We start from the raw sequence: 12124 nt of genomic DNA on the forward strand, positions 1-12124 counted from the left end.
TCCTACCTTTAAGACTTCTCATCTTGAAATGGCCCCTGACTTTGTTTTGCTCCTGAATATTACCTTGTTTCCACTCTTATAACATAGGAGTAACACACTTCTCTGAATCTCTACATCTTTCTGTGTTTTGAATGACAGAACATGATGTGTCTTTATGTTGGTTAATATTACAGTATTTCTTTATGATAATGAACACCATAAGAAAATAAGCAATGTGTTATAAAGCTGTGAAGTGTCAACCAGCATCCAGTAAAGTTTAAGCAACATGCCTTCTACTTAAAAGCAATTTAAGGAAGGAGTATGTTAGAGTCTGTAAACAAGTCAAGATGGCGCCTGGCATTTTGCAGAGGGAGTGGTTTTTGAAGTAATGCCAGCGAGCCATTAAGTGTGGAGATTCCTTATTGGTTGACTGCTGTACCTAGTTTATGTTAATTAAGATAAGCTGTGTGGAATGTATATATACCGCTCCTGTCCTACAATAAACAGCTCCCACTCCTGCTGTATCAATGTACACAAGTTGCTCGTCACCCCCCGGTTATTTTGCTGCAGCCGGACTGTGGCAGATGGTGGCCCATTAAGGGGAGCCCCGGGACACTCAGGGGTAAGTGACGAAAAAAAAAATGTAGCAAATTGAGCTGGTCATGGTGGCATACCACTTAATGCCAGAGACTCATGAGGCTGAGGCAGGAGAATCCCAAGTTCAAGGCCAACCTCAGTAACTCAACAAGGCCCTAAGCAACTTAGTGAGACTCTGTATCAAAATAAAAGGAAAAAGGGGCTAGGAATGTGGTTCAGTGGTAAAAAGCCCCTGAGTATAATCCTCAGTACCAAAAAGAAAAAATAAATGTAGTAACCTGAAAAAAAGAGTAACAAAATGAACTTTTTAAAAAAATATTATTAAAGTTTTGTTCGTTAATATTCTTGGATGGTACTTACACTCATTAAAATTTTAGTTTATTTTTCTCATTTCCAGGCTAGTTTTTATTTTTAGTTTCAATAATGCACCATTAAAATATTTTTAAAGGAAGATAATTTATTTGTTCTTTTCTTGCCTACAGGAAATTATATTGCAAATAATTTTAACAATAGCCAAAATTACTAGAAGAAAACACATGCATGAAATATATGACAAACAGAAATTTAAAATGACATACTTTGTAAACAAGAATCATTTATTTGGATAAAAAAATAACTTCCTATATCATACATTACTTAGCTATTTTATTTATGTAACTTTTTTTCAGGAATCACTTACCAGGGAATGTCAATGCATACTCAAAATTTTTCTAATATCAACCATAAATAGTAATAATACTATCCAAAATAAAATTAAATAATATTATATGAACTACTTTTACCTTTGCATTATAGGGAATGTAATGTTTTGATAATGCTTCAGGTGTATGCATCCATGTTTTGTCTGCAACAAAGAAAATACAGTCATTGTTAAAGTAAATTATGGCTTCCTATGGTGTCAGTCATGCATTAACATCTATAGGGAGTCTGAGCATTTCTAATTTTGAGTTCCCCATTACAAAATAATAACTAGTCAAATATAACATCAATGTAGCTGGAGAATGATTATAGGATTCTTTTCTGGTATAAATGTCCCCCACTTTAAATTTTTTTAAACAAAAATGCTGAATTTTTGAAGAATATTTAGAAATAACATCAGTGAGATATGAATAATATCAATTATTCAATTAAAGACAGCTATTTTTTCTTTAATTTACTACAGGTTTTTTGTTTTAATTCTCAGGACAGTAAAAAAAAACTCTCTTTATTCATTGTGATTATGTTTTAGCATCAAGATTTAAATATTCTAAAGAAAAATTTTTATATTAAGCTACCAGTTGCATTTGTATGAAGCTGAAATAAATTACAATTTCATTAAGAAATCAATATAATATTAGAATATTATTCTAAATTTAGAGAAATATTGATTATCAGAAATTATAAATATAAAAAATCTTAGATGATAACTACAGTGAATGTTTCTTGGATAAGTGTAATAATTATTAGAAATGAAAATGGGACAAAATCATAGATTTTTAAGACTAACTTACATTGTACATTACTTATTTTTGATATTTATATATTTCATTCAATTTTTGAACATTATTAATACATTCAATATAGTTTCACAAATATTTTATGAAGTGTATAAGAAGGGAAAACATTAAAGTTCACACAAAGCAAACTGACTTCTTGTTTTTTGAAACTGCATTTGTTTTGGAGTTAGATTTCTTAATCTTCAAATACATCTTGTTGTCTCCATTTGTGAAGTTTTGTATTTTAATCTCCAGGGGAGTCTAAAAAAATTAAATCAATATTATAAATAGAAAATAATTAAAGATATATTTTACCATGGAAAGGGAATATCAGATTACTAACCAAGTACTTTCAACATTCAATTGAGAACATTTAAAATAGTGTTTACAGAAACTAATTAGATATCATTAAATTAGAGCTTTTCAAACTGAGGGAATTTGAAAATATAGGAAAAATTATATATATTCATTACACGTTAGTTATTTGAAGGACATTGGACCATATTTTTATTAAACATATTTATGGGTATAAAGCAATATTCACAAGATCTTCCCTGATAAGACATAAGAATCAACAGCATTGGGGCTATTTCTCTCTATTGGAGTGGACAAGTGAGAACTGCATTTCAATGAAATATTTTGAAAAGCAATGCTCTTCAAGCTTCAAAATGCAATATTGACAATAACATTTTAGGGTTTTTTTTTTTTACTTTGCTATGAATTTTATCTTATAATTTTTAAATTGCTAATGAACAGTGACATGTTTAATTCAAGAATAATTTGTACTTAGACTTGGCATATAGTCTTTCTTACTCTTGAACATTAAAGAAGTAAATCACAATTCTGTATACAAAAACAATAAAAACACCAAACATTTGCCTTTTGGAAGCCTAAAAAGATATCCAATTTTTCTTTTTATGGCTTTGCACAATTCTTCTCATGCCTCCTTCCCATAATATACAACATTTCTCCAGGAGTTATAAAAAGTCTGACTAAAGTCTTAATATGAGGCTCATACCAATCCTGAGGCAGAGAGATAATTGCTTTCTCTCAAAAGCCACTATTATTTGAAAACTGATGATATTGCCTGTGTTATAGTCTCACATTTCAGTGACCTTGAAAGAGGGTAGGTATACCTAGGTGTTTCTGGTTTCAGACTAAAATAAACACAGTATGAAATTACCAGTGGATGGGCTACACAGTTTCTTCAATAACTAAAATCTGCATTCACAGAACATAAAATGTGGATTTTTTAGTGGTTGCTCATTATACAATTTCTGTTATAGGTAGTGCATTTATGAAACCTGAAGGACTTCCAAAATGAGTTATTAGTGTCATCTGAACTTATACTTTGTTAAAAGAAAAACAAAACAATCAAAGAATAAAACTGTTGATATTAACTCACATAGATGTTTTGGGACCTTGAGAAGACATTACAGATGATGGTCTTTGGTCACTAGTTGTGTCCACAGAAGCAATTAGATAAAGAGAACTAGTATAAACATGGGAATATAGACATTCCAGAATGTGTTGCCCTTCCTTGAAATTACATTAAAATTGCTAATTCAATATTGAACACTCATGTGAGAGAAAATATTGACATTCTTAAATGCTTGACAAATGTCAAACAACTGAATACTGGATCAATAAGCTTAAATTTTTAAAATGCAGTTAGATTAGGAGCTCATCATGAAAGATGCAGTAACTTCAAATATATGTATTAAGCTCTGGTGATTATATATATATATAAATATCTTATAATTTTCATTATAAGATTATATATAAATAATCTTATAATTTATATATATAATATATAAATATTATATATACTATATAATATATATATATATATTTATTTATATATATAATCATATAATTATCTTCCTTTAAAAATATTTTAATGGTGCATTATTGAAACTAAAAATTATATATACTATATAAATATATATATATATATATATATATATATATATATATATATATATATATATATATAATCACCAGAGCTTAACATAATGAAAATGCCTAATTTGAGTATGTTAAATTTAAAGCTAAATATTGTTGGGTGAAATAATACATTTGAATGGCATTTTTCATAAAAAATAAAATAATTCTTAAATATTTAATTTTATGTGTTTAGACATTAGGATTATATTTACTCATTAGTACATCAACTGGTAACTTAAAGAAGTAAAGTGTAATTTGTTGAATTATTCAATAGCACTATTCACATATTATATTTTATACTTTTTTTGCTAAATGGTTTAATTTTGATGGAATAGGTAGAAGATTTTCAAAATTCAAAGAGACTGCTAACTAAGGAAGTCTCTGTAAAATAAATACAACCATCATTAATAATTAATCTATGATTATATGAGACTAACTTTTAAAGGACTTTTCTAAATAGCTCAAAATGTTGCAATTCCAGTCTATTCAAACCTTTTCAGTCTCTGAATGACTATAATACTGTTATAGTATTTGCAAAAAAGAAAAAAAAAAGTAAAATATCTGGCTAATTCAATATAAACACTATAATAATAATTCTGAGATTTAATAAAAAGAAACAACTATGTTTAAGTTAAAGAGAGAATCTTTCTTTCTTTGGTTTCTGAGGCTTTTAGTAGGGCTATGTGAAATGACCAAATAAACTGGGTATCTATGAAATAAGAAATAGGCTTTTCCTAACAGAAGACCATTTTACTTTGTTTAGAATACTCTGCACAGTATATATTGTTATTAGTTATTAGAAATATCACTTGAATTATACATTCTCTAAGACTTTCAGGATATAGGAATTCTGTGATAACATTCAAATTCCCCACCTCCAAGTAAAATTCAGCTAATAGTACTATTACTTAAAATCTGGAACAGAGGTTCTAAGATTTTTTTCATTTAACAAATGGGACTAAGAACTAATTGACGAATTTAAGTAAAACTTCTGGTATCAAATTGTAAGTTAGAGCTGGAGCAAAATATTGATCAATCATTACCAAATAAGGATATTTAATCATTAGACTTGTAAAATAAGAAAAGGTGATAAAAATCAAAAAAGAACTAAGCAAAGGAGGAAATAAGTACTTTTGCTTCTGGATTCTACAAACCACTCCAATTTTCCCCAAGGCAGCACCCCACTGGGTGCAAATGAGACCAAAAACAATTACTGGTTACTTATATCAGTACCCAGTCCTCTGGAATAGCCACTCTGTATCTCCTTAAAATAAATAGTAAATTAGAAACAAGCAGTTGCAACTTCAAAGCCATGGGATGGGGAATTGTGTGTGTGTGTGTGTGTGTGTGTGTGTGTGTGTGTGTGTCTTCCAAGGTCAAAAATGTTTTCCAAAAATAAGGTAGTGTGATTATAGTGGTGAATTATGATGTAAGGTTTCTATTACTTTATTAGAAATACTATGATATATCATAAAACTATTTTTACTCTTTCTTACTAGTAAAGAGAATAAAAAGAAACACAAAAAAGAGACATCATTTTACTTTGGGGATATGTTTTAAATCAGCATGAAGCTATAGACAGCAAACAATGTCATTTTGCTTCCTCTTACTCAGAAAAATAAGCAAAATAATATATTTCTAGCTTTGCAGTCTTGAAAAGTGTTTGAAAGGTCACAGTATCTAAACTCCCACTGAATGCATTAATCTTCTGTACCATATCCAAATGTTCGAATGGCTCTCACTTCTGTGACACAAATTTAGTAATTTGAATAATCCATTATACTTTTACAGGACACTGCTGAAATGCTCTTTCCTACATACAATCAAGGACCTTATAATTCACACCTATTTCTCCTTTATTAAAATAGTCCCATGGCTAAACGGCAACCCTCAAACACTGAAAAGCAGCTGCTCCAAGGTTCCTCAGTTATGGCTCCCATTATATATCAAAAGTGCTGATATTATTTCAGCTTTTATCATCTGGGCATATTATAAGGTGTCAGCTAACTATTTAAATATTTGGGAGAGAAAACACACTAGGCCTGATTGCGTGAAATAGAACAGAACACTCTGGTCCCTAGTTCTGGACTGTTCATTACCCATCTATTAGAATACAAGCTTTAGCTCTTAAAAATCACAGTGTTGATTATTAGGCCTTTTTTTTTTCTTCACTAAATAAGCACTTAAGGTGCATCTTTCAAATAATGAAAATATATGAATAATAATAAATAATTATGTTTGGGGAGCCCTTAGTTGGCAATTTATAATATTAAAATTATAGTGCAGAATATAACCAGCTGGTCATTTTCCCCCACATATTTGTAATCCTATTTTGTCAGTCATTTCTTCCTCTTTTCAATCATCTATGAATTTGATTAGCATTGTTTAAATATTTGTTTCCAATTCATCATAAACCAGGGAGCCCTCTTCCCTATACTAGAGAACTTCCAGAATTAAACGCACACATTATTTTAGCTTCACTGAATTAGACAAAAAACATAAAATATTTCTTTCCAACATAAGTATTTCATAAAATATTTTGTCAAATTCCATTTTTCTTGCCCATTAAAAAAATAACACCTAACTAGCTAGTTGTTTCATTTATGCCTTTGTTGATGATTATGATACATTGAATTTATGTTTATTTTATATTCCTACCATAGTATTAATAGCAAACTTATTTTGGTCTCATTATTATCAATTGACCTATCATGAAGCCTCCCATACAATTCAGTAATACATCAAGTGGGCATATACATACACACACACATAAATACTCAGGAATGAATTTATATTTTGCAACCTTATGTAAACCCAGGCAAGTTAATATTATATGGCTATATAAACTGAACTTAGGACTGAGTTTCAAATTAATTTATTCTTTGCAATTTCACAACATAGCATAAAATTTCCAGAGAACATATTATCACATATGTATTGTGAACTAAGTGTATTAACCCCACTCTTTAATTAGAGTGATAACCAAAGAAGGTTAATTAGCAATATTTGCAGATTAACATTGTTCTAATCTAATTTCATTTTTGAGCCATGTGGTCTCATAATGGGAAAAACCAATTTCCAAACATCTCTGCTTTATTTTTAAAGCAATGTTGATTTGATTCCTAAGTCCTTTTTAAAATGTGCACATTTACCTTTCTTCCTGTTAAAAGCACGGTTCATGATGAGGCTCTTTCAAATAAGCGTTCAGTTCAATCACAGTTTGTATCCTACAAAAATGACAAAGCATTAAAACATTTTGAAGGACTGTTGACCAACTTCTTGTGTTACCCCTATATTTTACAAACCTTTTTAAAAATTTTTTTAAATATATACAAACAATATTCTAAAATGTATCAAGGGACAATGAGTAAGAATAATATTATGATTGGCACAGCGATGAAAAACAATATATTAAGTAATATTGGCTAAATTATGTTGTTAAATTGAGTACATGTACAAACATGTAACAACAAATCCCATCAGTACATGCAACTATAATGCACAAATAAAAAAGTTGAAAAAATTTTTTTTCAATTGAAATTCTATGAATTGTTTAATGTTATTTTTTTACTACTATATCTATCCATTATTAATTATATTTATTTGAAAATTTAATGAGAAAGAAGATCAATACTTTTCACTGCACTTGTTGGTAAGAAGTATGGTCAAATTTGGGGCTCTCCTTAACAGTATTGGTAGATAAACAAAAGCTTTTCAATTGTGCCTTTAGGAATAAAATCTCTTTTTGTAAATCCACTCAAACATATAAAGACATATATTTTTTATTTCACTGAGCCCATAGGGGTTCCATGATGTTTTCAAAGTTCCCAAAGCAGGTGAAATATGCGCAGTACTGGTTATAAACGTAAGGCTGCTTTGCACTTTAGGTGAGGCAGGAAAGTGTCTGGTGCATACTGAGCTCAGAAAGTATCAGCAACTGTAACTGTGTTCGATACAGCACAGGCCTCAAATCTTCTTTATATGCATTATTATTGATGACAGAGGTCATGTTAGTGTTCAATCAGTGTTATGTTTTCCTATGAGAACTCTTCATCAAAACCAGTAGCTTGGTTAGGGGACTTTATGGTCTCTAAAGAGGTTGTGCAATTGAGAGATTTTCATTTTATTTATCCAGAGTATTCATGTAAGAAACAAATACTTTATAGATTTTGTGCTAAGAAACTCATAGCCAATACACGTTAGGGACTTGGAAGGCAAATAAGATTCAATATTTACTAGTACTTCTTTATAATCTATATTCAGAGTCCATGAAAGAGCTATCTTGGTGTTGAAACAGACAAAAGTAACACCCTTGCTGCTCTGGCACATAAATATTCTTGAACTGGAAAACCTCTCACTTTTATTTGATTTCCATATATTTCAAGGAAACTCAACTTTGTTAGAATTAAAAAATAATATTCTTTCCATAACTTGCATTTCTCACATTTCTTGGTTAATTCAACTCCATGAAATACAAATATCTCTTTAGTAATCTGCTCTCACAATAATTCAGAGACCTGCTTCAAGAGAAATTAAAGGTCATTCCTGTGCTTAGTTTAAGAGCCCAGTTCTATGGACTTATGTTTTCAGGTTACAGGAGAGTAACTGAACTTTGGGTAAAACCCTCCCCACAACTGCCCAGACATTTCAGTGGATAGGATACAAGTGACCATGAGCGATACATGATTCTGAAATACCTTCCCCCATTCTACTATGAGATTCAGAAACTTAACAACACTTCCTGCTCAGAGACCCTCATGATAATTTTGTCAAGTTCTTTATTCTGAAGTATACTGGTCCACAAAAGAAGCCAGGGTTCCCAGGCCACGCTCCTCACTCAGATTCTGATTCTAATGCACTGCACTCTGTAATCACATCTGTTCTCTCTCCCATTTTCTGGAAACATTTTTCTGTCATCTGGCATTCACAGGAAATCAATATCAAAATAACATTGTTTTTTTTTTTTTTTTTTTCCCCAGAAGATTCCCATCACTTTGCTGCTCTTAATTCTAGTTGTTGTTTGAGGAAACTGCTTCCATTTTAGTCCTCACAAGAGTTCAGAGGGTTTTTCTCCACAGATAGTATTCCAATGAGGATGTAGGTCTTGTTTTTTAATCCAATCTGCCAACCTATGCCAAAATTGAATCAGTGGACATAGAAAATTTAAAACAGATCAATTTCAACCAATGACATTGAAGACACCATCAAAACCTACCCACAAAGAAAAACCCAGACAAGCTGAGTTCTACCAGACCTTCAAAGAAGAGGTAACCCCAATCCTCTTTAAACTATTCCATGAAATAGAAAAGGAGAAAACCCTTCCAAACTCCTTCTATGAAGCTAGCATAATCCTGATACCAAAACCAAACAAAAACACATCAAGGAAAGAACCCTTTAGACCAATGTCCCCCATGAACATAAATGCAAAAGTTCTTAATAAAATGCTGGCAAATCACACACAAATCATATTAAAAAGATAATGTACCACAATTAAATGGGGTTCATCCAGAGATGCAAGGTTCTTTCAACATAATTCATCACATCAATCGAGTTAAAGACAAGAATCACCTGATTATCTCAATAGATGCAGAAAAAGCATTTGAAAAAATATAGTATGCATTCATGTTCAAAACAAAAGAAATACTAGGGATAGTAGGAACACACCTCAACATTGTAAAAGTCATGTGTTAAAACCAAGACCATTATCTTTTAAATGGAGAAAACTTAAAAGCATTCCCTTTAAAAACTCAAACTAGGAAAGGATGCCCTCTTTCAGCATTTTTATTCAACATAGTCTTGAAATTCCAGCCAGAGAAGTTAGGCAAAAGAAAGAAATTAAAAGGATACAAATAAAGAAAAGAAGAGCTCACTCCCTATTTGCTGATTAAATGATTCTATGTTTAGAAGACCCAAAAAAACTCAACCAGTAAACTTCTAGAAGTCAAACAAATTAAGCAAAATAGCAGGATCTGAAATTAAGACCATAAATCAATTGCATTCCTATAAACCAATGATGAATCAGCTGAAAGAGAAAGTAGGAGGACTATTTCATTTACAATAGCCTCAAAAAAAAAAAAAAAAAACAACTTTCGGAATCAATCTAACAAAAGACGTGAAAAACTTCTACAATGAATACTACAGAACACTAAAGAAAGAAATTGAAGAAGACCCTAGAAGATGGAAAGACCTCCCATGCTCTGATAGGCAGAATTAATATTGCCAAAATGGCTATACTACTGAAAGCACTATACAGATTTAATGCAATTCCTATTAAAATTTCAATGATGTTCTTCATAGAAATAGAAAAAGCAGTAATGAAATTCATTTTGAAAAACAAGAGGCTAGAAGAGACAAAGCAATCCTTGGTGAGAAAAGGAAAGCAGGAGCATCACATTAACAGACCTTAAATTTTATCACAGAGCTATAGTATGAAAGTGAGCATAGTAATGGCACAAAAACAGACGTGAAGACCAATGGAACAGAAGACACAGGGATAAACCCACATAAGTACATTTATCTCATGCTAGATAAAAGTGCCATAAACATACATTGGAGAAAAGGAAGCCTCAATAAATGATGCTGGGAAAACTGAAAATCTATATGAAACTGAACTCCTATCTCTCACCCTACACAAAACTCAACACAAAGTACATCAACAACCTAGGCATTAGACCATATTCCTGCACCTACTGGAAGAAAATGTAGGCCCAGCTCTCCATCATGTCAGCTTAGGAACTGAATTCGTCAACAAGACTCCTAAAGCACAAAGAGTAAAATCAAAAATCAATAAAAGGGATGGTATCAAACTGAAAACTTTCTTCACAGCAAAGGAGACAAACAAGAATGTGAGGAGAGACATACAGAATGGAAGATAATCTTTGCCACCTGCACCTCAGACAGAGCATTAATCTTCAGAATATAAAAAGAATTCAACAAACTTAACACAAAACCAAATAATACAATCAATAAGTGGGCACAGGGACTGAATGGACACTTCAAAGAAGAAGAAACAGGAATGGTCAACTAATACAAAAAAATGTTCAACATCTCTAGCAATTAGATAAATGCAAATTAAAACTACACTGAGATTTTCATTTCACTCTAGTCAAAATGGCAACCACCAAGAATATAAGCAACAATAAATGTTGGCAAGGATGTGGGGAAAAAGGTGCACTAATACATTGATGGTGTGTCTGCATATTGGTACAACCATTCTGGAATGCAGTATAGAGATTTCTCAGAAAACTTGGAATGAAACCACCATCTGACCTGGTCATACTACTCCTCAATAAAAATCAGCATACTACAGTGATGCAGCCACATCAGTGTTTACAGCATCTCAATTCACAATAGCCAAACTATGGAGCCAACATAGATGCCATTCAACAGATGAATGGATAAAAAAATATGAACACAGGAATATTACTCAACCATAAAAAGACTTATTTTATGACTTTTGGCAGTAAAGCATGGATCTGCGGACTATCATGCTAAGCAAAATAAGCCAAACTCCCCAAAAAATCAAAGATTGGATGTTCTCTCTAATTTGTGAATGCTTACACAGAACAACCAGGAGATCGGAGGGGAAGAGTAGAAGTTCAGTGGATTAGATAAAGAGGAATGAAGGGAAGCAGAGGGTATAGGAATAGGAAAGACAATAGAATAAATCAGACATAACATTCCTGTGTTCATATATGAATACACTGCAGTGAAACTCCACATATGTACAATCAAGATAATGTGATCTTAATCAATAAATAATTCAATCAATAAATGGGTATGTGTGTATAATATGTCAAAATAAACTCTATTGTCATGTATATATAAAATAATTTTTTAAATAAAACAAAAGAACTAAAGATGCCTTCAGGAGATCCTGCTGTCAATTGGAATGCATTCTGATCAAATGGCTAAGCCTGAACAAAGAGTTACCTACAAAGATTAGAGAGAACAGACCTTATAATTAACATGGAAGCTTACAACAGGGAAGAAATTTTCATATTTCATAAGACAACAATTACTATGAAACATTTCTATTAATAGGGGAAATTAAATTAAAATTAAAGACCAAACTGTTGTTTTGGTCTCCCTTACAAACATTCAGAAAAAGATCATGATTTTTTTCC

At 31.2% G+C, this 12124-nt stretch overlaps 1 protein-coding gene across 5 annotated transcripts in view; it reads right to left on the reverse strand.

Moving 5' to 3' along the window:
* The window catches only part of Gulp1 (GULP PTB domain containing engulfment adaptor 1), a 273951-nt gene that overhangs the window by 97906 nt on the left and 163921 nt on the right, over positions 1-12124 (reverse strand). For 4 of the 5 annotated variants that reach the window (XM_071618999.1, XM_071618997.1, XM_034635935.2 and 1 more), the window contains exons 3-4: positions 7151-7225; positions 1359-1420 (exon numbers count right to left, since the gene is read on the reverse strand). In XM_071618999.1, coding sequence (XP_071475100.1) covers positions 1359-1420; positions 7151-7178 — 90 coding nt within the window. In that variant the 5' untranslated portion in view covers positions 7179-7225. Of the gene's footprint in view, positions 1-1358; positions 1421-2205; positions 2313-7150; positions 7228-12124 lie in introns of those variants that run through there. The other variant, XM_071619000.1, reaches the window with a different exon arrangement.

The sequence above is a fragment of the Marmota flaviventris genome, chromosome 11 (genome assembly GCF_047511675.1).
Source record: "Marmota flaviventris isolate mMarFla1 chromosome 11, mMarFla1.hap1, whole genome shotgun sequence".
Classification (NCBI taxonomy): Eukaryota; Metazoa; Chordata; class Mammalia; order Rodentia; family Sciuridae; genus Marmota; species Marmota flaviventris.